Genomic DNA, 27,573 nt, shown 5'->3' on the forward strand with positions numbered 1-27,573 from the left:
TGATGTTCTTAAATGGATGGTACCAATGCCAATGTTTATTGGCAAGTATGTAAACAGAATTTTGTTTCTTGTTCATCTACTGAAGCTGAATATGCTTGTGTTTCAGATGCATGTAATTCTCTAACTTGGTTTGATGCTTTAGTCACAGATATCTGGACACACCCGATCCAACCGATCACCATGATGGAAGACAATGAATCGGTGGTTTATATTTCTGAATCACATTTCACAGGTTCTAGGTCCAGACACCTTGACATCCGTTATCAAAACACAAAACATTTAGTGAAAAAAGGTTTTGTTAAAATGCAGCATATACACATGATCAAATTGCTGATATGCTCAACAAACCACTTCCAGCAGCTCAACACGAGTATCTGCGTAAGCAGATGTGCCTTATTTGATGATGTACCTGATATTCGCTCAACTGGCAAAAGAAGGGGATTGTCACTGCGTTCTTTTATTTACCAGCTGAGCTCTCATTTCTGGACTATCAGACTTTCCGTAGCTTGCCAAGAATCCTTATCAGTAAGCTAAATCGCGCATGTACTTCACCCACATTCCTTCACACATCTTTCCTTTTTTCTCTTGCCAAGAAAGGTCCGGCTGAGAAATAGCCGGCACGAACTTTTTCAAAAATGTAACAATTAATTTTCTTAGTTAGTGAGATGTTTTATTCTCTTTATAACAAATAAATGAGTTTTCTTAGAAGATATATCTTCGGGTTTTGTTTTCTTAAAGTATGCTGCAAGGAAAAGTCTCGATCCACTCCTCTTAATCAAGGTGCAATTATCCCAAAAGCAGAATGGGATTAATCAGCGCTCTGACATTGGGCAGGTCCTGTGCAGTGCAAATTTGGGGTACCATTTTCTCCTTTTTGGTACCATTTTATAGTGGCTCTATTCCCTAGGACTGGTTTCAGTGGTTGTTGGTTGAGGGGGAAGAGGTTGCTTTCTAGGCCCTTCCTTTGTGTTGCAGGATATACTCTCTCCTCTTATTCAACAGCTACATGAAAGCAGTGGGTGAAGTTATTTGTCAGTCTGAGGTCCAGTATCACCAATATTCTGATTTTACCCAATTTTATCTTTTGACCCCAAACTAGGCTAACCTCATCTTCATCTAGTGTAGCAGTTGTGCTCTATCCTAGATTGAGAAGCCTTTCAGCAGTCACTCATGCTCTAATCACCTTAGCTCAATTATTGCCATATTTATCCACAAGGAACTATTCTTGAAGACCATCCAGAAACTTCCATTGTCCAGAAAAATAATATATTTCCATGAATATTTTTTTTGCAATTTTTTTTATGCAAGAGTAACATTGCATAATATCACGTTAGATCCAAGATGCAAAGTGCTACCTATTAGTATGCCTTTTTCTTTAACGGAAGACGATAGTGTTTAGGAACATTTGGTTGCATAAATTCTCTATTTGCGATTACTGACAAAACTTTTTTTGCCGGAGCAATTGTATAGTTGAATCCTTTGATTCCACCTGCCTGATACCACCATTGCACAATCGGTTTCCCAGACCATTCTTTCATTAGCTCCATGAACTGGGTGTGCAACTGCTTTTTTACGCTTTGTTAATTAGCATCAGGTGGGAATTACAACCCCTGAAGTGCTGCTCGAGTTGACCTTATTTCAGTAAGTAAACGATCCTCTCTGCATGGGTTTCCAATTCCTACCGATCTCCGATCAGCATTTAAATTTGCCTTGTCCCTTTTATTTGCCCGCAAAGACGTCTGAAGTTCGGATTAAAACGTCGCAAATAAACTACGCACTAGATTCGAAGAATCTATACGTTTCATTTGTTCCGATGGAGCGCGAAAGCCGTTAAGAAAGCAAAGTGAACTTGAAAGGTTGTGCTCGGATATTAATAACAGCTCATGCCTCTTTCATTCCTCCTCTCCCCTTGCGTTGGGTGGGCCTAGGCCACGGTCTAGTGCGCACGCGTCAGTTTAGTCCGGCGGAGATCAAAGAGATAAGGAAAATGAAAGGTTCAGGCAGCTATTACTACCTGGTTTCAGTAGACACCAGTATAAGCACGGCGAATGAAAATGGGGAAATCTATTCTTTCTTAAAAAAATAAAAATGGATTAAAAACTTTCTCTTTGACAAATTTTGAAGCAATGTTTTCTACTGTGACGAAGTTCCCACTCCTTTCTCTGCAGTTCAAGCTAATTGAATGTCCGCTATTGGTAATTAGAATGTCAATCAAAAATCCAAGAAGCGAAGCATCCTATATCTACCTATGTTGGCCGTTATGATGCATTTAAAATCACGCTAATTATGTTAGGGGGAGGAGAAAGCTTTGAATCCTGTGACATAGCACATTCTTCTTATGCATTTCCAGCCCCCAACATGGCGGTAATTGCCAACGGCAGTAGCGGAACCAGAGTTCTAGTCGGGGAACCATTAAGACTATATCCCCTGGGCGGGGACAGAAACTCGGCGCGTGGGTAGGAAGCGGCCACGGCGGGTGTTGGAGGAGCAAAATGGCGGCGGCCACTGCCGCGCAGCTCACCGATGAGGAGCTTTTCACTGAACTGAAGCGACTCGGTTTCTCGCCGGGACCTGTGACGGAAAGCACCAGGCCAGTCTACATAAAAAAGCTAAAGAAGCTGCGAGAGGAAGAGCGGACGTCTGGGGCCCACGGCGTTGTCGCCAACAAGACCCGGAACAGTAACAACAATACACCGGGGGCTGGCGGTGGCGGTGGCGGCTTGGGAGCTTGGTTGGGCAGCCCCGACCTCTCGTCTTTGTCCGGAGTAATTGGCGGGGGTGGCGTCCGGGCCCGCGCAACTCCTTTCGGCGGAAGCGGTGGCAAAGTCCTGCTGGGCTTCAGTTCTGACGAATCGGATGTGGAGGCCAGTCCCAGGGGCCAGGCTGGCGCCGCTGCCAGCCGGAGGGAACGGGGTTCAGCCTCACGTCGGGACCCGAGGCCTGCAGGCGCGTCGGGCGCCGCCTGTCTCAATCATAGTGCCTTGGCAGAGTCGCCGGCTCGCAGGAAGCCCAATGCCTGGTGGGGAGCGACGGCTAGACGGGTGACGGTCACGGCGGGGACTCGGGAGCAGACGGAGGGCGGGAGAACGACCGGGGACTCGGAAGACGCCCAGAAAGAGGAGGCCGAACCGAGGCGGGAGCGATGCAAGAGCCGAGCAATGAACGGGAACAGGCTGCTCACCTCCGGCAGCGCAAATATGAGGGACAAGTATTCGGACTCGGAGGAAGAGGACGAGGTCGCGGCTACCCAGCAGGGGCTAAAGGAGGAGCCCCTTACTCGCCACTATGTCTGCAGGAAGAATCTTTGTAAATCGGTCAGCCCCTTCTCCGCTCGCAGAGGTGTTGCAGCCGGCGACGGCTTGCTGGAGGCGGGTCAAGGGCAAGGCTCTGCGGTTGGCAGTGGCTTTGCGGGGAATGCCAGGGCCGCCGGGGGTAGTAAAAACGCCGAAAGAGCGGACAGGCGAGAGGACGAGGACGAGGAGGAAGAAGAAATACTATCAGCCAGAGGAGACGGCGATTATCTGGACTCGAATCCACTTAGCCCCCGATACCGCGGCAGTTTTTCCAAGAAAGCCAATCAGCTGTTACTGCCGCCACTGCTACCTGACATAGATCATAGCAAAATAACTGATCCCTTAAGCAGTGGTAGGAAACCAGCCAACAATCATATTCTCCCTGATGCAATCGGGGGCTACAGTATTGAACCAAGCATTTACAGTGCTACCAGCAGCCTGGCTTCATGTGCTACCAGCTCAGCATCCACTAGAATCAATCACTCCAATCATACAGGTTCCAATCATACATATTTGAAAAATTCTTACAACCCAAAGCTTTCGGAACCTGAAGAGGATCTGTTGCAGCAGTTTAAGAGAGAAGAAATATCCACCACAGGAAGTTTCAGTGCTCATTATTTGTCCATGTTCCTCTTAACTGCTGCATGTTTGTTCTTTCTGGTGTTGGGATTCACTTACCTGAGAATGAGAGGTTCTGGAATAGCTGAGAATATGAGAATTGAGAGTAAGTATTAGGATGGAGAGCAATAGTTCCTTGCGACCTTACTTGCCATTTGAGTAAATACATGTGCTAAACATTAATTGGGAATCCTATTTGTATCCAAGTTACATATTTTATTATACTGACATTGACTTTTTAAAAAGTGTATATATACACAAAATATATATATTTTGTTGATGGTCTGCTTGGATCAAATAATGTGATCCAAAGATTGTGACTTTTTGACACTCAAAATATATTGGTTAATGTCATTTAGAAAGTTTTTCTTCATAAGATTTGCACTTGAAATATTTTAATTTATAAATGTATGAAAGAATTACATAGTATACATGTTTACATTGCAGTTGTATAATCAAACTACCAAAATCCTTGTACTCCTTATGTAGCACTTTGTAATGCATTAAATGATCTAGAAGCTAATAAGTTTAGAACTTATTCCTCTGACAACTCTCTATCCTTTGAAGTGCATTTTCACATAATTTTGATCATTAGTGACATAAGTTTGATTTTATTTGAAGGGTTTTAACAATGGAAGTTCTTGAGCAAAATGAACTACTTAAGTTAAAGCAGTACTTATATGTGTTTCGAATAAAGCACAGTTGACTTCAGTATATCTGAGCAGAAAAGTGTTTTCCTTTTCCCACTCAAGACAAAGCAGTATTCTCAAGTGAATTCTTACAATTGAGTATATTAATGGTCTAATTCTTGGTTTTGAAAATAGTAGTTTGCCTTTGATTTTTCCCCATGTGCTTTGCTTTATAATTTCAAGTTTTTAAATGTTGCTTCCTGATTAGGAAAATGCCTTGCTTCATTTTTAAATTTATGATTAGCATAGTGGAAAGATGACATAAAAGTGAAAGCACAGTTTTTAATTTGCTGTTTGAGTCTTCAGGTGCATAATTATTTACAGAGATGAAATTATATTTGGATTTTGCATTGCTATAAGCACTCACTTTAAATTATTACATATATCTTTCCTTAATCTAGAATCGCCTATCCAAAGTATTTGGTTTAATAAATGGGGTTTTAGAACTGTATTTGAATCTCTGTCTAGTTCAACTATGTCAGTTGAGACATGAAAATATTGTCTAATGCAGTAATGGATATTTATTACTTTCTTTCATGGGCTCTCCTCTGTTGTACTTCTTTCCTCCTGTCTGCATTTGAACTTATTTCTGTTTCAAAATGAGATATCCCCATATCACCACCTCCTTTCCCCCCCTTTCCTTTCTCTTATCTTGTGCTGTTATTACCTTCCTGTCTGGTGAATTGTTCTTTGTCCACTGGCAGTTTCCGAGACTGTTTTAATATTCTTTTTCATGATTTCTTGAAAGAAATGTTCTTGGATCCCTCTTTAACTTACTGTGCTCTTCCCCTATTTTATCCAGAGCTCTTAGTTGCCCTTCACAATTGATTTGTTATTTATCTTCTAGCGGCCTTCTGTCATGTTAGTCATGGTTGGACCAAGTCATTTAACTGAAAGCAGTTTTTCAAGTTCTTAATGAAGTTCTGGTGGCTGAGACCAGACACTTTATAATGGCCCTAATCCTTTTAGATTTGATTCACTTAAGCATCAGATATTGATGCCTAGGTCTTTGGAAACAATTGGCTAAGCACTTGAGTAGTTTGTCTTTGTCTTCCCATTTTTATTTTTTGCAGTACTAGGAGGATTAAATCCCAAGAATTTTATCTTGTAATGGGTATTTCACAAGGATCAGTCTTATTTCAATTATTTTTTATATTTTTGATTGTCCTGATTCATGATAAGGATTTTCAGTCTCATTCATACAGTGAGACTGTAACAGTGTTCCATTATGGTCAACCATGATGGTTTCCAAGATTCAACCAAGGTGAAACTATTTTACCTTGGTGCTCTCTTATTGCCTCCAGTTGATTATGGAAAATATAGAGATTATTGTCTTTCAACTCTTTCTCATTCTTTGCCTCAATTTCGTGTCCTCAATTTGTCTCCAGAACTCCTGGATTGTCCAATTTGTTTTAATTGAGATCTTGATTAACAATCAGCTGACAATGAAAGAACCAACTGAACAAAATCTCCCATACATATTCTTAACACACACACCCACACACAAAGTGGTCTATCCCAGCATCCCCAAGGCCTAGGGGAAAGGGGAAAAGTCAGGGTTTTTTTTAAAGAGACAATTGCAGTTAGGTAATGTGAGCAGTATGCTAATCTCCAGAGAAATGCTATTTTAAGGAGCAGGTGAAGCATCAGGGAAGGCTGTTTTCCTGGATCCCAATAGATGACATTTTGTCAGTGATGGGACACAAAACTAGCCAATCATATATAGGATGGATGGGTAGTGCTATGGGCCAGAGTAAATCATTCAATAGCTAGGCCCTATGCCATGTAAAACTTTATACATTATAACCAACATACTGAAGTCAAATGGTAACCACTGTAACTCATATAGCAATGATATATTGACATATAAGTAGTCTTCACTTATTGACTGCATTTGGGAGCAACAACTCAATCGTGACAGGGTTATAAAGTGAAAAAAAAACCTTGATCATGCCTGATATACATCAATCCCATTGTTAAGCAAATCATCATCATTAAGTGATGTCTTGTCAAAACTGGTGACTTTTCCCTGGCTTTCTCATTGACTTTGTCAGAAGCCAGCTGTGAAAGCTGCAGAAGGTGAATACATGACCATGGGATGCTGCAATCCTTATCAATGTGCACTAGTTTACAAATGCCCAAACCACAATCACATGACCAGAGGAATGCTGCAACACCTGCAAGTTCAAAGACTGGTTGTAATGTCCGTTTATTACCATTATAGTAAGCGAAGGCTACCTGCAGTGGGACTGCTAATGCTGCAATATTTTTATCATCTGTCACTTTTGAGTGGTTTTCAAAGGCAGTTCCATTTATAGATTTTTTTTTTTTTAATTTGATTTATATGCCGCCCTTCTCCGGAGACTCAGGGCGGCTTACAATGCGTTAAGCAATAGCCTTCATACTTTTGTATATTTATACAAAGTCAGCTTATAGCCCCCACAAACTGGGTCCTCATTTAACCTACCTTAGAAAGGATGGAAGGCTGAGTCAACCTTGAGCCTTGGCGAGATTCGAACCTGCAGAAATTGCAGGCAGCTGTGTTAATAACAGGGTGCATTAAACCACTGTACTACCAAGGCTCCATAATACTACCATATTGAAGCAACCCAACCATGGGGTGACCAAGTCATGAGTCACCATGAGGAAGGCTTTAATGCTGGAATGAGCATAACTGATAGAAAAGATGTACCTTTACAAGGCCTTCCTAGAATCCAGGAAGATTGCCAAATAGAGTCCCAATTCTAGAGTAGTTCAGAACCAAAGATGAAAGGCTGCCAGCATCAGGAAGGCTAAGTCAGTGTGGCAGGGATTTAATCAGAGGCTGTTCCTCCCCATTCAGGCACTGGAACAAGACTTTAATTGGACTCCTCCCTATAACCCTGCTTTGTTTTATATTTTATCAGGCAAAATTTTCTTTACTCTTTTCCAAGATCACAGACTCCAGGATTTCAGGGACTTGCCCCATCAATACTAAATTGACTCCTCCTTTCCTTTGACACAATGAGAGTCTGATGGCCTTTATAGGTGCTTTAAATACTATTTATTTGGCTAGTAGATTAGTGTGAGGCTTGATTATTTCGTTGTTTTATCATGATTGTGTTCAGATAAATATTTTGTATGATGGAGTATTGTAGGACATTTTTAAATATGTGCTGTGGTTCATTTGTTTTTTGTTGAAAATGTTTTATTGATTAGCTGATATAAATAATTTAATTGGAAAACATAATTATTGTGTTTCCTTTTTGATTTGTATTGAGTCTTGGTAAAAGTGCATAATAAATTATTACTAAATAAGATGTTTAACTGTAGGCTAGACTGAGAAAACAAAAATATGCTGGAAGAAGGCAATTGCAGTTTTGTCAAGAAAATAGAATGGGTGTGTTTATGAAATCACCAGCAGTTAAGCTTGTCTTTAAGGTGATTTTAAATGTATAATATGTTAAATTAACATATTAAATATGTTAATAGTTTTAACATTTTGAGTTCAAATTGTACACATTATGATTTTGCCAAACAGATAACTTGCATACAAAGCTGAACAGAAGAAGCCTTTCCTGAATTAACTTGCTATAATATCTGATAATTGCATTTTATGTTCACTTTTTAAATTTGTCTACATTAGAATAATCAAATATGACTGTTTATTACTATTTTAATTTAGACACCAAGAGTGAGAATTTGTATTGTCCTTGAGAATTACATCTGTGCAACTATATATGTGGTTATATTTTGCATGCTTTTAAACATTTTGACTTGTATGAGAACTTTTATTTACTAGCAATACATATTTTGCTATTTAAGTAAGGAGTACATAATGGAGGAAGTTACCAAGGTATACTACAGAGATGCTGGATATCATTAACACATCGACCTGTTTTGAATTCTGTAACTTCTGTTGCAAAACATGATGCTGCATTTAGGAGATTGCTGAATATTTCTGTAATATAATTACAATAGTTGGCATATTTAATATTTCGTTTTTCTTTTCATTTATAGATAATAATCCAACAGTTGGAGAACCCAATGTAGAAGTAAGTATGAATTAATAACTTTGGTAAGATTTATCATTCTTATTTAAATTACATAGATTATTGGCTTTAAAATTATTAAGTAAATTTACCCTACAAGTTTTGCTGTTTGTTTGATATATCAGTTATAAGGAATTTATATTTTTGACAATATTAATGACTACAGAAGTTGATATATCTCTCTGATAAGAATTTGGTTATGCACATTCTACAACTTAGTAATATTTTATGCACAAATCTTGGGCATGCATATACTTTGGAATGCACATCTTAGAACATCACTTAATCATTTTGTCTGGAATTTATCAAAATTCTATATTTCTGAAAGTTAAGGTACATCTCTTTAAAGTGGATAGCAGTTTCTGCTGCACTGTAGAACACATGAAGAATATGTATTTATTTAACTTATTACAGCAAAGAAAATCAATAAAAATAAAAGATGGCAAGTGTGATGTAGCAAGAATTCTCACACTCCCAACACTAAACGCGTGGGTGAAGAGCTCACTCATCACATACTATTAAAATCCTAGTTGAAAACGTCATTTTTAGATTTTAAACAGTCATAGATTATGAATGATTTCAGGCATTTAAAAAAAAACACTTTCAGAACAAAATATATTAATTCATTTTTTTTAATTCTTTAGGTAGACCAACCAATTCTCATGAACTGTTTATATAGACTTCATGAAAAGTTGGCACAAATGGCAGGTAAGTCTTTAAAATTAATACATAGTTTAATTAAAAACATTCAAATGTAAAACAGTACTTTGATACTTTCAGGAACAAAATATGAGACTAAACAATATGAATTTCTTACCTTTTTAAAAATAATTTTACTAAAGATAATTGCAAAAGTAAAAATACAAGGTAAAGAAGTAGAAAGAAAGTAAAACGTCAAAGGAAAAGAAAAAGAATAGAAAAAAGTATAAACAATTATAATAATTTTCACCACCTCTTAATTTACAACCAATGATCTCTTCATCCTATCTACCATCACATTTCAGTCCCGGGGTCAGCATAAGTACGTTAAGTATTGCCAGGAATAATATATTTATATATGTCTCAGTGTTGACAGATAAACTTGTTCCTTTTTTTCCAAAACATTTTTTGGACCCAGTCTATTCAGAGAAGCAAACATTACTATTGACATTATTGATATTAACTTCTAATTCTATTTTTTCAAAAGTATATTTTAATATTTCCATTGTTACCATATTTTGTATCATTCTGTAGCTTTTAATTAGATTATGTATTTTTCTCCTTTAATTAGAATATTTTTTTCTCTTGTCCATTTTTTAAAAATTGTTTATTTATTTTATGTTTTAGAATAAATTCAAAACAAGTTGACTTTTCCATGTGAAGGATTCTTTATAATTAATTCCAAAATCTTAATTTTAAACTTACCTGGGCCCTTAATCCATTTGTAACTTTCTAACTTCAATCTTAATTGACTTTTTCCTTATTTTACATTTTTTAAGTTCTTACTATGTAGTTAACATTTTCATTCAGGATTGAAGGCAGACTTACTTGGTGGATAGACTTGTCAATCCAAAGATTTCTAATAGCTGAAAAGTAATACTAAGCAATATCCAAATGTTATTAGAAAAGAAAATGTATGAACTCAATGTCATTTTAAAGTCACTGGCTGTGGTTTGAGTAAGATGACTTTTCCATCCTCTCCTAGTGCTCCAAACCCATTGTCTCACTGTCTCCTCATGAGGAGCAACTGTCTGGAGCACTTGTGGTGATTTCCCGTCCTCTCTTTGTCTGTAGAGATTCAAAGAGCCCATCAGTTTGCCAGCAATTTATACTTTGCAGTGGTCTCCAGCTCCATTTTTGTGACACTATCTTCAATCTTGAAAAGTCAAATTTCTTACTAAATTTTTGATGTAATACAAGACACATTTTTGTTAATTATATTATGAAAATGTAATCAAACATTTAAATGAAAATAAGGATTGAATTAAAGTGTATGTGTTGGATGGAGAAGAATATAGAAAGCTCAATCTTTAGTAAAGCACTCTTTTTATTACTACCAATTATCAATCCTTTTAAAGACTAATACCACTGACTATGAGTAAGAGCAATTCATCTCGTGCATGTAATATTTAGTTTGTTATGATTTACTTTATATATTACTTAGTTTAGTATTTAGTTCTTTTTAAAGAAAAATACTTTTCACTATTTTATTTTTTTGTTAATGCTGTTTATTCTACAGACATGAATTCCATTTTTTAAAAATTGTTTGTGTTACTTTGTTTTTTTAATTAACTGAAAGCATTATGTCATAGCAATTGATCAACCTATAGATGAAAAATGATTACAGTTATCTGCTTTTGAGTAAGAGATTGTGTAAGGTTGGTAAAAGAATGAAAGAATATACATAAACAAGTGAGCTAGCAGACACAAGTCAGGTCGTAGTTATCTCATAAACGCAACATAGCCCAAGTGGAATGTCTATGGAGATTATCATCTGTTTTGAAAAAGCATCTTTGGGAAAACTCAGATGGAAAGAAATCTGGAAAGAAGCATTTCAGATAATTTAAGAAATTTGACATTAAATAACTTACTATATACAAGAGTCAGGGGCAGGAAATTCTTGCAACTTTGAAGTTTTTACATTTACCACTGGCTAGCCTAAAGATTTACCTTACTGAAATTTGGACAACCTTTGTTTCTTTGATCTTGAATGATTGCTGGGGGCTTGACAATTATGGAATAGTTTAAAAATACATCTATTAGATATTTTGACAGAATTAAGTTTTCCTGTGCTTTTGTGTAACCAGATTAGCATGCTTTTATATTAATATCCAAACAGTTTGTGAACAATACCATATTACAGAACTACATTCAGATTTTCTGCACTGCAGGTAGAATTTGTAAACAGATAATATGCAGAATGAGTTTCCCAATTACTCCAATATGTATCCTAAATTTTCCCTGATAAGTTGCCCTCCCCTCCAAAAATGGTTTAGGAATATATAAAAATAGAGGGGGGGGGAAACTACCATATTAGATGGAACACCATTTTTCATTTTTATAGCATAGATTTTGTTCCTACATGTCTATGTGTAATATAAAACTGTGTGTGTGTGTGTGTTTTACATATAAAAATACAGTAAATGAAAATTTATTTTTCTCAGGTGATCATGAATGTGGAAATTCTGTAAAGAAGGGGCTTTCCATCCAAGAAGCAGCTACTTATTTAAAAGTAAGCAACTTAATTTTAAAATATATTTTCCACTCTTTAAAAATTATTTTAAGACTGTAGTTAAAAATATGATAGTATATTGCATGAATGTATTTCCTTGTAAGAAGTCATTTTGAATTTTTAAGTATTCATATTTAAGCACAAGAAATATTAAATGTAGAAGCTTTTTTTAAAAAAATTGTATGTTCTTGTCTGATCAATTTATTCATTATAACCTTTGGTATGATGATAAATTAATACGCCTTCTAAATTCTGCAAAACTTTTGATCTGTAGCTCTCTATATATTAAGTATGTGCAAGTATACTTCATTTTAAAGGATGAAAGCATTATTAAATACATTTCTATTCCTCCCATCTCACTATTACATTGATTCTAGATAGCTTACAATATAATAAAAAATTAAAAGGTGCTAAAAACAAAATTAGAATAAAATATTAAAAGTTAAGAGCCACGATGATGGACAACCTGGAGAATGAGAATCTTCTCTACCCCATTAGCCACCCTCAGTATAGCAGGCCCCTGTTGGGGGCCCAGGCCAAACAACTCCAGGCTCTTCCAGAAGGCCAGGAGTGTGGGGGTGGATCTTGCGTCTGATGGAAGACTATTCCAGAGGCTGGGGCCACAATAGAAAAGGTTGTTCTCCGAGATGCAACTAACCAAAATTCTGTGGTTGAAAGGTTCCAAAGTAGACCCTCCTTTCCACTGAAATGGGTGGGGCGGGTTATTCAGGGTAAGGTGGTTCCTTATTTTTTATTTTATTTTATATATACGTGTGTGTGTTTGTGTGTGTGTGTGTGTGTGTGTGTGTGTGTAATTATATGTGTGTGTGTGTGTGTGTATAATATATTATTATATCCTTATAATTTCATTCTCTAGATGAAGATAGGGACAGGATATACAAAATGTTTTACTGTATTTTGAGTGCAAAGTTTCACAGAACACCCTACTCTTGAGTACAAAATCCTATTTTAAGGACAAAGCAAATGTTTTGGAAACATTTGGACCTACTGTCCTTCCAGTTTGAAATAGCACTTCTACTTGCTTTGCCCTATAATGAGCAATTCCACCTTTAAAATATGATATTTTGTAAAAATCTATATCCCATACATTTCAAAATGAATCAGTTTGCACACCTTTGCCAGAAACACTAAAATCAAAGTCCATAATATTTTGGAATAAAAGCTGTCTGCTGTTTTCAGTCAAGAACCATGCAAACCTATGATTTATGGGAAAAGAGTGATAATCACAAATATAGAGCATTAAATAGAACAACCTAAAGCAATCACAGTTTCTTTGTGACACTTCACTATGACATACATACATTTTAGAAAATTGGAAGAGTGATGGAGTAATTTGAAAATCATTTTATTACCCCATGTTGTGTTAGCAATAATTCTTAGCAAAAACCTGTTGGTCAGGAATGTTCTTCAATCAAAATCTTTTGAGTCTGAAGTGGTTAGGAATAATTCAATCTCCAGCCCATGAAACTGCATTGTTACATTTTTGTCATCTTTTTCTATTTATAGTTTTCTTTTTTAATTGCTTTTGTTAGATTACAGGTTCAGTTAGCATAGCACATGTGAGCTCACAATAACTACAGTTAGGTCCTGGTCACTGTTGTCAGCTTTTATAACTGTAGTACTCACATTGATCCCTTTGTGCTTCATTGAACCTATTTTCACTCACTGACCTAGTTCTGCAAATCAGTTGAATGGTGATGAGCACAAAGAAATGGGGGCTATGAGCAGACTATGGTGATTGACAGTGAATACAGGAAGCTGAATTGGTCTTCTCAGATTGGTGATTTGCACCTAGGTCAGATTAGATAATGTTCAATGGCATTCAAAGGGAATCATATTAGCCTTGTGTCCAAACTAATTCCCCATTCGATTTTCCACTTGGCTCAGCCAGTCTCTCTCTGAGATGGATAGGGTTGTGCCAAAATTTTTAAGGCCTAATAGGACAGAAAGTGAAAGGGAACAGGGAAAAGGGAAAGAAAGAGAAAAAGGTCCCTTTCAGCATTAAAGTAAACTTGTCTGAAAAACAGCTAATTAATTGCATATTCACTATTCAATTAGAATAGATCATCACCAAGTTTAGCTACAGTATGTGTCTAATTCATCACTAAATTATCAGGTGGAATGGGTACAGTGTTTCTTGTTTCTTATAGGTTTCGTTGTCTCCTTCTAAAGCCCATGTCCAAATCATAATCTAGCATTTGTGCACACTGTTTTGCTCATTCCTATATTTATGATGAAATATTTGAAGTTAATGACAAAGTGACACTGGCTGATCCTCAAGAATCCTCAAACCCTCTTCCTGCCCTTTTGGAATTAACTGACAGAACTTTTCAAAAATATAGTTGATTTTTTTATGTGTGTTCATATTTATAGTTTTATTAGAATGCTTTATATAGCATTGTTACATTATACCAGCATTTATTTATTTTGGAAATTTGCAACATCTCTCATTACTGAATGTTTAGTATAGCGCAATGACTGGAGAAATCATGGTCTTCTTTATTTTTATTTGATTTCTTTGTTTCTCTTAGAGTTTAGGTCCAGAATATGAAAATGCATTTAATGAATCCCTGCAATGGTTATTAAATAGTGGAGAAGATGTTGGTATAAAGTAAGTCATTTTATTTTCTTTTTTTCTAGAAATAGTTTAATTATAGATTGTCTTTCATATCATAGAATAAGATTGTTATTAAACAGGAAAAGCCATAGAAGGGCGAGGGAGTGTACAACTCTGTAGCTTATTTATGGTCTGAATCATAAGTATGAGAAAAGATTAAATTATCTTTTATAGGTATGTTGGTAACAGCTCAGATGAAGAATCTATAACCGATACAACTGACATAAAATATCTAGTATCAACTAGGCCACAGATGACCCTTACATGTCGTTTTCGTCGTGCATTTATTACTGCAACCTGTAGATCATTCATTCTGCTGATAGGTGAGTATTATTTAGTATTTTATTCTGAAAGTTTAATTTATACTTGTGTGACATAACATTTCTTAAGAGTAGTGGTAATTGACAATTCAATTTTTTCAGTAGTTTCTGTACCCTCTATGAAAGTAGAGGAAATTGGTAAGCATTGTGTTGAAACATTATATTGTATAATGTGATAACTTACATCCAAATGCTAATATAAAAGGAAGGAATTATAAGGAAATAATCCACATAAATATCTTTTTAGTAGTTTGTAAAGTAGTACATATAATGATTGCTACCTGGATTAGTTGGGTAGAAATATATAATCTAAGTGTGTTTTGTACACTTAAAGATACAGATAACATATAGTTCTTGACTTAATGACCACAATTGAGCCCATATTTCTGTTGCTAAGTGAGACGCTTGTTAAGTGAATCTGGCCCCATTTTACGACCTTTCTTATCACAATTGTTAAGTGAATCACTGCAATTGTTAAGTTAGTAATATGCTTATTAAATGAATCTGGCTTCCCCCTTGACTTTGCTTGTCAGAAGGTTACAAAAGGTGATCATATAATCCCGGGACACTGCAATTATCATAAATATGAGTGAGTTGCCAAGCATCTGAATTTTGATCATGTGACCATGAGATACTGCAATGGTCATAAAGTGTGAAAAACATTCTCCATTGTGGGTGGAGACAGCAGCCAGGATGGGGTGTGGTCATCTGTTAGGCCGATAGACTGAGCCCATCAAATTTGCTAAGTCCCGCCCTTGTTACCGGGCAAACCCAGCTTTTGGCTCAGTCTGTCAGCCTAGACAGGCGTGTGGGACTGATCCTCTTGATCAATTTCTCCTTTCCTGACTGCTTTCTCAGCTTTTCCTAACTACTTTTCTGGTTTGACTTGGACTGTTTCTTGGATATCCTCTGGACTTCGATTTCAACTTGGCAGTAAGCAAATTCCTCAATAACTGGCTTTGCTGACTACTTGGGGGGGGACTCCTCTGCGCCCCTTCCCTTTCATTGGGGGGAACCCTGGGAGCATTGTGGAGTGATTGCGCTCCCCTTTTACCTCCACAGCTGGCCGTTTCGGGGCTTGGGGGCATTCCTAGGGTCTGTGGAGCTTCGCGCCCCCTTTTCAAACCTCCCGGCGGCCATTTTGAATTTTAAAAAGCTCCGTTTTTTTTTTTTTTCCTGTTCGCCGTTTGCCTCATTGTCAGCACTTTCGGCTGCTTCGTGGAGTTTAACTCTCCCAACGGCGTTGAGGGAAGCTCACAGACCTTCCCTGTGACCACTGCTGCCCTTAGTGGCCGATCCTACAGCGCAGTCCCTCCTAACGGCGCAAATCAGCTGGTGGAGCCCATCGGCTTAGGCGCCTCTCCCCACAGCGCTGCTTGAGCGGCTGGAAAGGTTTTTTGGCGCGAAAGTTGGTTGAGGGCCTAATCGGAGCTGCGCGCCATTCCCTGCTGCCATAGGGGCCCTTACTGACCTAAGTGAGTATTCCTTGCTGGTGGAGCTTTGCGCCCCCTCTCCCCTTTTAATCCTCCATTTGGTTACTGGACTGCTTGTGCCTGGGCTAAGGGAACTCGCTTGAGTGGGGTCTCGCGCCCCCCCTCCCCCCCGCCTGCCTTGTTCCTCCATTATATGTGGAGTGTCTGCGCTCCCTTTGTGATAACGGGTGCTGAGCCTCATTCACTGTTGGTGCCATCTTGTGCCTAGTTTGGGTCAACTACTGACAGTTTTCCCTCACTGTCATCATGCCTAAAGCTTCCCATAAATCCAAGCACTGTCACAAGGCCAGGAGCTCTGATAGTCATCATCATCATGGAGCCTCTCCTGCTACTAAAGAAGTCCCCTCTGGATCTTCTTCCAGACTAGGCCCTTCTGGCCTTTCTCAGCCGCTCAGCAAGGCACCCTCTCAATTGCTGCCTTCCCGTGCGGAGGCTCGCAGGGACAGGGTCCTGAAGAAAATTTGCGCCAAGGCCAGCGGCGCTCAGTCAGTAGGTAAGGAGGCTCCTTCGACCTCAACCCAAGCCCCTATGGATGCTGATGCCGCATCTCAAGGGGATCGTCTTTCCCTTCAGGACTGTCCTGCGGTCATTGCAGCGACGGATCTGTGGGGCTCAGCTGCACCTACGACCTCTGTTCCTCCTCCGGAAACATCCCCAGCTCGACCTGCTAGTGAGGCCGTTCCAACTGAGGCTCAACATCACACCTTCCCATCCACGGAACAGATATAGCAGATGATCGCTGCAGCAGTCCAACAGTCGTTGGCCTCACATTTTCAGTCCGCCAGCAGACCGGCTTCGGTGCGTTCCGTAGTCTCCCATTCTCGAGGGGATGGGGATCTGGATGATGCTTTGTCCATCGACGCCCCTGACTCACCCGTGTCTTCTATGGCCAGCAGATCTCCCTCGCATGCGGCTGATGACCCTCATGACCTGGAACTCACGGAGGATGATGACCTGCCTCCTGAACAACCCGCCTTTACGGGTATTTTTCCCCAGGCCTTGTTCAAATCCCTGCTGCATAAGGCCATTGCTACGGCGCAGCTTAGCTCCCCTTCGCCGCTACCGACTTCTGATTCTGCATCTAGGGGGCATTTAAGCCCTCTCTTTGCCGAACCAGCTAGGACTGTGGATACCATTTCTACTCCTCCTTTGTTTCTCGATGTTATCAAGAAGCAATGGTCTTCACCGGGCTCTGCTCCAACGCCTACGGCAGCGGATCGACGAAACTTCAGTATCGCTCCGGATCTAGATTCTCTTCTTCAGGTCCCGTCTGTGGACGCTCCTGTGGCGGCCCTCTTACCTCACTCAGCGGTTCCCGGTGACCCCGAGGAAGGCCTTCGTCCGGAGGAGCGCCGGGCTGAACACGTACTTCAACGAGCTCACCAAGGTGCTTCATGGGCCATCCGAGCAGCTTCTACTGCCTCCTTTTTTAATCGGACGACTCTCTTATGGCTTCAACATTTACAAGACTCGTTACCTATGGAGGACGTGCGAGTACGACAGGATTTACACAAGATTATTGCTGCCACACAGTTTTCGGCGGACGCTACTTTGAACGCCGCTCGTTTTGCGGCCAAGTCTCTAGCGTCTTCGGTTACTGCACGTCGATTAGTTTGGTTGCGCCATTGGCAGGCCGACGCCAGGCATAAATGGCGCCTGGCGTCTGTTCCTTTCGCGGGCTCCAAGCTTTTCGGGGATTCTTTGGACCCCTTCCTCTCCGAGACAAAGGACAAGAAGAAATTCCTGCCGGTTGTCTTTCGCATGGGGGATTCCAGGTTCCGCCCTTACGCTCCTTGCCCCCAATCTCGCCCGTATGACGGCTCTTCTTTCTCCCCTTCCCTTCCTAGGTCACAGGGGAATTTCCAACCTAGACAACGGGGCGGTCAGGACAGACCTTCCAGAGGTAGGACCTTTGCGACCAAACGGCCCTTTCGAGGGGGAGGAGGTCGTTTCTCCGGTCGCCGTCGCTAAGTGCATCCCGGACCCTCCCATAGGGGGCAGATTGGCTCTCTTCGCCCCTGTTTGGGAGGGCTCCACATCGGATAAATGGGTCCTGGCAACCTTAAGATCTGGGTTGGCCATTGAATTCCTTTCCCCTCCTCCGAGGTCCTTTGTACGCTGTCCGCTTTCTAATGACTTCCAGAAACGATCCCTTATGGATTCGGCGGTTAAGCACCTTCTATCTATCAGGGCTATTCAGCCGGTGCCCGTGAGTGACTGCGGCACGGGATTTTACTCCCGTGTCTTCCTCGTTCCCAAGTCCTCGGGGGGGGGGTGGAGACCCATTCTGGACCTTAAGCGTCTCAACCGGTATGTCTTATACCGGAAGTTTAAAATGCACTCCCTCAAATCTATCCTAGACGGTGTCAGGAGGGGCGATCTCCTCTCTTCTATAGACCTCACTGAGGCCTACCTCCACATCCCCATCCGTCCCTCCCATAGGAAGTTTTTTAGGTTCTGTTACGGGGGGCGCCATTTTCAGTATCGGGCCATGCCCTTTGGCCTTTCCTCGGCTCCCCGTACCTTTACCAAGGTACTAGCTGCCCTGGCAGCTTCCCTTAGGGCTAAGTCTATTCGTCTACAATGTTATCTAGACGATATTCTGATTTTGTCTTCTACTCCCCAACAAGCTGCCTCCGATCTCCAATTCACCCTCCATGCCCTCGCTGCCCATGGGTTCTCAGTTAATTTGGAGAAAAGCCAGTTAGTTCCTTCTACTAATCTGGTTCACTTGGGGGCCCTGATAGATTCCGTTGAGGGGAGAGTTTTCCTTTCGAGCGAGAGACAGGAGAGTTTAAGATCCCTTGTCTCCAGAGTTGAACGAGTTGCATCCTCCTCTCCCTTGATTCTGTCACAACTCCTGGGCAAGATGATTTCGGCCATTTCAATAGTTCCTTGGGCCCAGTTACACTCGAGGGAACTTCAGTGGTTCCTGTTGCCTCTGCAGAAAGCGGGTAGAGGTACCTCTCCTGTGAAGGTTTCTGTCCCTAGGAAGGTAATTAGGTCTTTACGGTGGTGGCGGTCTCCGGCACTTTCTCGAGGTTGTTTTTTCTTTGATCCGCAGAGATTGGTGGTGACAACGGACGCCAGTCTCCAGGGCTGGGGTGCTCATTGTCGGGGCCACCTGGCTCAAGGTGTCTGGACTGCCGTCGAATCCCATCGCTCCATCAACTGGTTGGAACTACGTGCGATCTACCTGGCACTTCGGGCCTTTCATCATCTTGTGTCCAACTCCCACGTTCTGGTCCTCACGGACAATATCACCGCAAAGGCCCATGTCAACCGTCAGGGAGGCACTCGGTCTCTCTCTCTGATGTCGGTAGCGTTACGGTTGGGTCTCTGGTCGGAAATCCATCTGGCTTCGTTGCGGGCAGAACACATCTCCGGTGTCACCAATCTGCAAGCCGACTGGCTCAGCCGTCAGCGGCTGGACCATGCGGAGTGGCGTCTCAGTCCTCGGCTCTTCCATCAGATCACGATGCGTTTCGGGATGCCGGTGATCGACCTTTTTGCCACGTCGGTCAATGCTCAACTACCGCGGTTCATCTCACAGTTCCCGTCGGCTCAGGCAGAGGCCGTCGATGCTCTCCGCTGCCCGTGGCCCCCAGGGCTCCTATACGCCTTTCCTCCAGTTTCTCTGCTTCCCCGGGTAGTTCGCAAGTTGTTGATGGAACAGGCGGAGATCATTCTGGTGGCTCCACATTGGCCACGCAGACCTTGGTTTGCGGACCTCGTGTCTTTGTCGATAGACCAACCTTGGCAACTGCCTCAACCGCAGGACGCTTTAACCCAAGGGACCTTAACGCACCCAGACCTACAGTGGCTCCGTCTGACCGCTTGGCGATTGAGCGGCATGCGCTTGGGAAGGTCAACGTTCCTGCAGACGTGATTTCCATTATTCAAGCGTCGCGAAGGCCGTCCACGGACCGGATTTATTCGGCCACTTGGAAGTCATTCTGTGCCTGGTGTGATCAGGCAGGGGTTTGTCCTCTCCAGGCCTCCATCGTAAATATTCTTGTCTTCTTAACGGAAGGTCTTCGCAAAGGGCTGTCCCCCAACACATTGTGGAGACAAGTGGCGGCAATTTCATCGGTCCTTACTGTTGGGTCTTTATCTTCTTTGTCACAACACCCTTTAATCCGCCGATTCCTGCGAGGGGCTACAAACCTTTCCCCTCCTGTGTTGCACAGATATCCAACTTGGGACCTTTCGGTTGTTCTAAATTCCCTTACGTCAGCTCCATACGAGCCTTTACGCACGACCAGCCTTCGCCTTTTGACATGCAAGGTCGCCTTTTTGGTTGCAATCACCTCGGCCCGACGCATTTCTGAATTAGCCGCTCTTTCAATTCGGGAGGACCTGTGTGTGTTCCATGCCGACCGTGTGGTTCTCCGCTTGGACCCAACCTTTGTACCTAAAGTGAATACCGCATTCCATCGTATGCAGGAACTTATCCTGCCCAACTTTTGTCCTCATCCAAACCACGGACTTGAACGACGGTGGCACTCCTTGGATGTCCGTCGGGCCCTACGGATCTATATTAAGCGGACGGCGGATTTCCGTAAAGCGGAGGCACTATTTGTCTCTTTCTTACCAGTGTCCTTGGGCTCCAAGGTGTCTTCATCGACCATTGGCCGGTGGATCCGGCAGACGATATCCAAAGCATACGAGTTACGATCTCTCCCGAGACCATCTCGATTGACGGCACATTCTACCCGCAGTGCTGCGACATCGGCAGCCTGGGCTACTCAGGCCTCATTGCTCGAAATATGCAGAGCGGCTACATGGACATCGCCTTCTCCATTCATTCAACACTATAAAATTGACAAATTTGCTTCAGCAGATGCCGCCTTTGGTCGTAGAGTATTACAACGAGTTGTCTCTGGGGGGGGGGTACTTCGGACCAGACTGGTCCCACCCAACTGTAGGGACGTGGATCTTTGGCATGTCCCATCCTGGCTGCTGTCTCCACCCACAATGGAGAAGGGGCGTTGGTCTTACCTGAGACGCACCTTCTCGTTGGGTGGAGACAGCAGCCAGACCCTCCCTCTCTTTCGCCAGTCTGGCCCTTTTTGGGTTTCTTACCTGTCTCCTTTTTCTCTACCATGTTCTTGGTGTCCCACACGCCGAGCCTGTCTTCTTGTCCTCGCCAAAAGCTGGGTTTGCCCGGTAACAAGGGCGGGACTTAGCAAATTTGATGGGCTCAGTCTATCGGCCTAACAGATGACCACACCCCATCCTGGCTGCTGTCTCCACCCAACGAGAAGGTGCGTCTCAGGTAAGACCAACGCCCCGTTTCTTTTTTGAGTCAGTGCTGTTGTAACTTTGAATGGTCATTAAATGAAGTGTTGCAAATCGAGGGCTACCTGTACTAATGCTGAAGAAATTTGATATTTTTACATTTAAATGTGATATTTAATGTCTAATATAATTCTTGATATATACAGTATTTATAATTTGTGCTGTTGTATGTAAAATACTTTCTTATGGAGTATGGATGAAGTGGAAAACTTGTTTTGAACTTGGGACATAGTTACATAAGTTACTTACTAAGAATGTTACATCAGAACATCTTAATTGTAACAAAAATGGCAAAAAAATAAATAAATCAGAATACTGACAGAATAAAAATTTGTATTCCTCCCACGAAGAGCCAATTCTCTCACATTCATTGATTAGCGTGAATCAATATCTCTCACCTTGGACATTCCACCCATTATTATGCTTTGGGTTTTCTTTAATTGTTTGCTGCCACTGTCGTTTACTGGTAGTGCCTAATTGGATGACTAGTGTTAATAAGTATTATAGCAGTATAAAAATCAATGCCATCTACTCCCACTGCTAATATTTTTGCAGACACTAGTATATTCATAGCTCATCATAAAAACAAATAAAACTATGCTCTATTTTTGACTAGCAACCAAACTAATACGATCCCTTTTAGTTTCTTATATGAATCCTTTGCTCTACATTAATAAAGCACAATGGCATGCAAAGAGTTTGTACTCAAAATGCAAATATAATTGCATTTTTAAATGTACTCTGAAAGTTTCACTTCAGGCATTAGAATATACACAAGTATATGCAAAAGACTACCATAATAAATCAATTATATCAGTATGATCCTTTTGCCATTTTAAATCTACTGTGACATTATTATATACACTAACAAAAGCCATAGCTATCCAAAACCAATATAATGAATATTTTTTGTGTGTGGAGAGGGACCCTTTGCCATGATATAAAATTGGAATTTTGTGAAGGTGAGCTTACTAGGTGAGAATATTCTGGGGAATCAGGTGTTAGGAAAGTGGAGTTCAGTGTTCCTTCTTTTCATAGACTGGTGAAAATAGCCACCATAGTATTTCTCCATATAGCACCATTGACAACTGTAGTGCCTCCTGGTATGATCTTGGCCTAGTCATTTTCAGATCAGATCATTTTGAATGAACAGCTTAAATGGGCAATCCATAAACTGCATCTCAGTCTTTTTTTTTTTTTATGTTGGTGCCACAATGAAGATCTGGCCATCCAGATGTCTTAATCACAATCACTTGATTTACTGTGTGAACGACGTTCTTATAGATAAGTAGTTCTAGCCCAAATTCTTCATCTGTGGGGTTCAGTAAGAGACTGTCTTGACTTGTCCCTGTATTGTGTGTGAATTAAATTTATGAGGTAGAAACTTGTGGTAGAACTTATCGTTATAGTATTCATGACACTTTTCACTTGGGTGGACACCTGCCTGATAGAAATAGGGAGCAAGGTACATTAGAGTAACCATTTAGAGAAGACACTGGAATCCAAAACTTTCCACTTTAAAAAGGGATAATCATAATCTCTGTGATCATTTATATCATGGCTAATGGTTTTGAATCATACTGTACTCAATAACTGCTTTAACTACTGTGCAGGCACTTTGCTGTCTCCCTGGACCTGTTACCTTTTGATTGGGCTTTTCCTTTGATTACCCCTCTTAACTCTTCCCCAGGCATAGTTTATTTGGATAGTAGGATTTTTATATGAATATGACCTAGAAATAAGGATAAATTTTCTAACGATGAGAACAATCAACCAATGGAACAGCTTGCCTTCAGAAGGCAGAAAAGAAAGAAATGTCCTTTTAAATTTTAAAATAGTTGAATTAAATAGCAGAAAGGTAGGTCATGTGAATCTTTTTCTGTGTCTATGGAGATTCTCAATCATCCAGGCCATGGTTGTCTCAAAGGTACTGTTCAAAAGGCAACTGGACTTTCTCTGTCTTTTTTTAATCCACATGTTCCATTAAGTTGCTTTAAATAAAAAATAAAGTCCAAAATTAAATTTCCCTAGGAGAGACCCTCAGGCAGCCAGACATACATGGGTTTCAGCACAATAGTGAGTTTAAGTGACAGGTTTCTTGCAGCTGTTCTCATGATAGGTCTAAATCTTTCATTAACAAGAATTATATTCAGAGTGATATCGATCATTTGCTGCTTACATGGCTACTTTCATCTCCCTGTTCCCTAGCACACCTTCCTCTTGATTATCCCACCCACCCTCAGTAAGCAAGGCCAAGGGATTTTTTTTAAACATTACAAAATGCAAGGCAAGACTCCAATAAATAGAGGAGAGAAACGTTAACATTTAAGTGGGGAAAATGCTTTCGATGTAGGGTAGGTGCATTTACTGTTACTCTTGGATGTTCTTTAAAGAAACTGCTTTTTCTTGGGTTCCTAAATGCTGCCAGCAGGTATAACAAGAGGGTCTATGTTGGATCCAAAGTGCCTTTCTCACTTTGGATCTAAATAGTGAACACCTTTAGTAATCCATATCTCCAAAACAGAATGGAATCCTCAAAGCATTGGCACTCAAACTAACAATGGTTTGTTCTAAGTAGGTGTTTTGACAATGGAATGCCAGAAATACTTGTTTCAAGCTAAAATGTCATTGAGTCCACATACTTTCTAAGCTAACTGGCAATTATAACATTTGAACTGTTAGTTAGATATTTCTGTTTTTATTTGACACAGGTATTGGAATGATTTGGGGAGTCATAAAATATATGAAGTATAGATGGTACAAAGAAGAGGAGGAGACCAGGCAGATGTATGACATGATTGTAAAAATTATAGGTAAGTTTTAACTAGGTTCTTAATTAATAGTGTGCTCACTATTGGTACCATGTCATATAAATAATTCTGAGACTTTTGAGAGGTTGGACTATGATACTTTGTTCCTCCCTATTAATACAGAAGATAATATGCGTTTTGGTAACCTTTGATTGTCAGGAGTGTAGTTAATGCCTAATCACAGAAAATGTAATTTGTGTTAACCTTAAATATTTTTCATTAGATAACTTAGCCAATTTGATGTAGCAATTAGTTAACACAATATTTTTCAGATGTTCTAAGATCTCACAATGAAGCATGTCAGGAAAACAAAGAATTACAACCATATATGCCTATCCCCCATGTTCGAGATTCTTTGATTGCACCAAAAGACAGGTATGTTCAAAGAATTAAAAATATTTACCAGTTTATTCAGACAACTTCAAAGATGAATGTTGGGGAAAGATTCTTAATACATGTTAATACACTTTTATTGCATATTTCAGGAAAAAAATGGAAAAAGTATGGAAAAGATCTGTTGATTTCCTTGCTGCTAATGAATCTAGAGTTCGCACAGAAACACGAAGAATAGGTGGTGCTGATTTTCTGGTATGGAAATGGATACAGCCATCTGCATCATGTGATAAAATGCTAATCATGCCATCTAAAGTGTGGCAAGGTCAAGGTATGCAATACTGTACATTTATACTTTGTGAAGTATTTTCTCTTTACTATAACTTTCAGTTAATGCTAACTCTAGTTTAATCAATTGTAATGATATTGATATAATTTTATATTTTTATATTCATCGTGTATGTTTCTTTAGTAGCCAGAAATGTAAATAACCATGGTGTATATGCAGTTTGAAAAATGATTTTTGTTGTCTTTGTTAGGTAAGTTGCCTGGCTTAGCGGGTTACTTCAGTAGATGTCTATGTCTAATTCCCATTATGGATATTCCTCTATCCAACAATATATTACAGAGCCACTATAGTATAGTTTATTTATTATCCTGTTAAAGCCACTATTTTTCCTACTAATGCTATAGGTTATATAGCATTAGGCTATAGTGATTGTAGTTTTTAATTAGAGTAACTGAAAATGTTTATTATATATTATATATAATCTTCCATCCTTCTAAAGTATTTGTTTTCAGAACAAATCTGTCATATCATATGTCATATCATATATCGTATTATATTTGAGATAGAACATAAGGCCTCTATCCATTTGAAAAAGAATACTTTCTGCATGTCTATTTTCTTTTAGATTCTTCTGCTTCTGTTTTAGTTCAAGTCATTTATAATAACATTTTATTATTATTTGCTATTATAAAGGATTGTTTCTTTCATATGCTAAAGTATATATATATATATATATATATATATATATATATATATATATATATATATATATATATTATTTATTTATTTTTAAATTTGTATACTGCCCTTCTCCCTGAGGACTCAGGGCGGTGAACAGCCAAATAAAAACGAAAACTGCAAACATTAAAATACAGTTAAAAAGATATATATAAATTTGGCCCCATGATTAAAAACAATAACAGACAATTAAAAACATTTTTAAAAAATGTTAGGCCAGCCCGGCTTGCTGGAAAAAGAAGGTTTTAAGGGCACGGTGGAAGGCACCGAGGTCTTGGATTCTCCTTATCTCTGGGGGCAGCTGATTCCAGAGGGTAGGTGCCCCCACAGAGAAGGCCCTCCCCCGGGGGTCACCAGCCTACATTGTTTGGCTGATGGCACCCCAAGGAGGCCCTCTCTGTGGGAGCGCACAGGTCGATGGGAGGCCGTCGATAGCAGCAGGCGGTCTCGAAGTTAAATAGGTCCTATGCCATGGAGCGCTTTAAAGGTGATAACCAACACCTTGAAGCGCACCCGGAAGACCACTGGGAGCCAGTGCAGCTCACGCAGGAGGGGTGTTGTATGGGAGCGCCATGCGGCTCCTGTGACTATCCACGCGGCCGCATTCTGGACCAGTTGGAGCCTCCGGGTGCTCTTCAAGGGGAGCCCCATGTAGAGAGCGTTGCAGTAGTCCAGGCGAGAGGTGACGAGGGCATGAGTGACTGTGCAGAGGGAATCCTGATCAAGAAAGGGCCGCAACTGGCGGATCAGGCAAACCTGACCAAACGTCCCCCTGGCAACAGCCATTAGATGTTCCTCCAAGGACAGCTGCGTATCCAGGAGGACTCCCAGATTGCGAGCCCTCTCCAAGGGGGCCAAAGACTAGCCCCCAATAGTCAGTGATGGAGTCAACTGACTATATCGGGATGCCGGGAACCACAGCCACTCAGTCTTGGAAGGGTTGAGCTTGAGCCTGTGTCTCCCCATCCAGATCCGCACAGCCTCCAGGCACCGGGACATCACTTCAAGGGCATCGTTGGGGTGGCCTGGGGTGGAGATGTACAGCTGGGTGTCATCAGCGTACTGATGGTACTTCACCCCAAAGCCACGGATGATCTCGCCCAGCGGCTTCACATAAATGTTGAACAGAAGGGGCGAGAGGACCGACCCCTGAGGCACTCCACATATAAGAGGCCTCGAGGTCAACCTCTGCCCCCCTGCCAACACAAACTGCTACTGGTCTGAGAGAAAGGAGGAGAACCACCGTAACACAGTGCCCCCCATCCCCAACTCTTCCAACTGGTGCAGCATGAAACCATGGTCGATGGTATCAAAAGCTGCTGAGAGGTCTAACAGGGCCAGAACAGAGGAGCAACCCCTGTCCCGAGCCCTCCAGAGATCATCTACCAATGTGACCAATGCCGTTTCCGTGCTGTGCCTGGGCCTGAAACCCGACTGGAACGGATCTAGATAAGACGTTTCCTCCAGGTACTGCGGAAACTGTCGTGCCACCACACTCTCGACAACCTTCGCCACAAAGCGAAGGTTGGAGACAGGATGATAGTTGGCTAATACTGCCGGGTCCAGGGAAGGAAAGCTGCGGTATACAGTACTATAGCCAATTTCCATTGTACCAAGGACTGTTTCATTAAATCACAACAATGCTATCTAATAGTGTTACTGAAAACTTAATAATATAGTTAATGACATGCATTCTAAAACTCTATGGAGGATAGTATTGTTTCTAGCAGTAATCTGAAATGTGTGTTATGGTAGTGAATTTCTATATTTATACAGTTTCATTAATTTAGTCTGCATTGTGCATTAGTC

The 27,573-nt window shown here is 40.8% G+C and overlaps 1 protein-coding gene across 1 annotated transcript in view; it reads left to right on the forward strand.

Annotated features, from left to right (window-relative positions):
* Positions 1-2,395: 2,395 nt before the first annotated feature.
* The window catches only part of LEMD3 (LEM domain containing 3), a 29,887-nt gene continuing 4,709 nt past the window's right edge, over positions 2,396-27,573 (forward strand). The window contains exons 1-9 of the mRNA XM_070947382.1: positions 2,396-4,017; positions 8,600-8,634; positions 9,276-9,339; positions 11,775-11,842; positions 14,395-14,474; positions 14,655-14,803; positions 24,306-24,407; positions 24,677-24,779; positions 24,890-25,068. Coding sequence (XP_070803483.1) covers positions 2,493-4,017; positions 8,600-8,634; positions 9,276-9,339; positions 11,775-11,842; positions 14,395-14,474; positions 14,655-14,803; positions 24,306-24,407; positions 24,677-24,779; positions 24,890-25,068 — 2,305 coding nt within the window. The 5' untranslated portion in view covers positions 2,396-2,492. The remainder of the gene's footprint in view (positions 4,018-8,599; positions 8,635-9,275; positions 9,340-11,774; positions 11,843-14,394; positions 14,475-14,654; positions 14,804-24,305; positions 24,408-24,676; positions 24,780-24,889; positions 25,069-27,573) is intronic.

The sequence above is a fragment of the Pituophis catenifer genome, unplaced genomic scaffold, assembly GCF_029215685.1.
Source record: "Pituophis catenifer annectens isolate HBS135680 unplaced genomic scaffold, rPitCat1.0.hap2 SCAF_7, whole genome shotgun sequence".
Classification (NCBI taxonomy): domain Eukaryota; kingdom Metazoa; phylum Chordata; class Lepidosauria; order Squamata; family Colubridae; genus Pituophis; species Pituophis catenifer.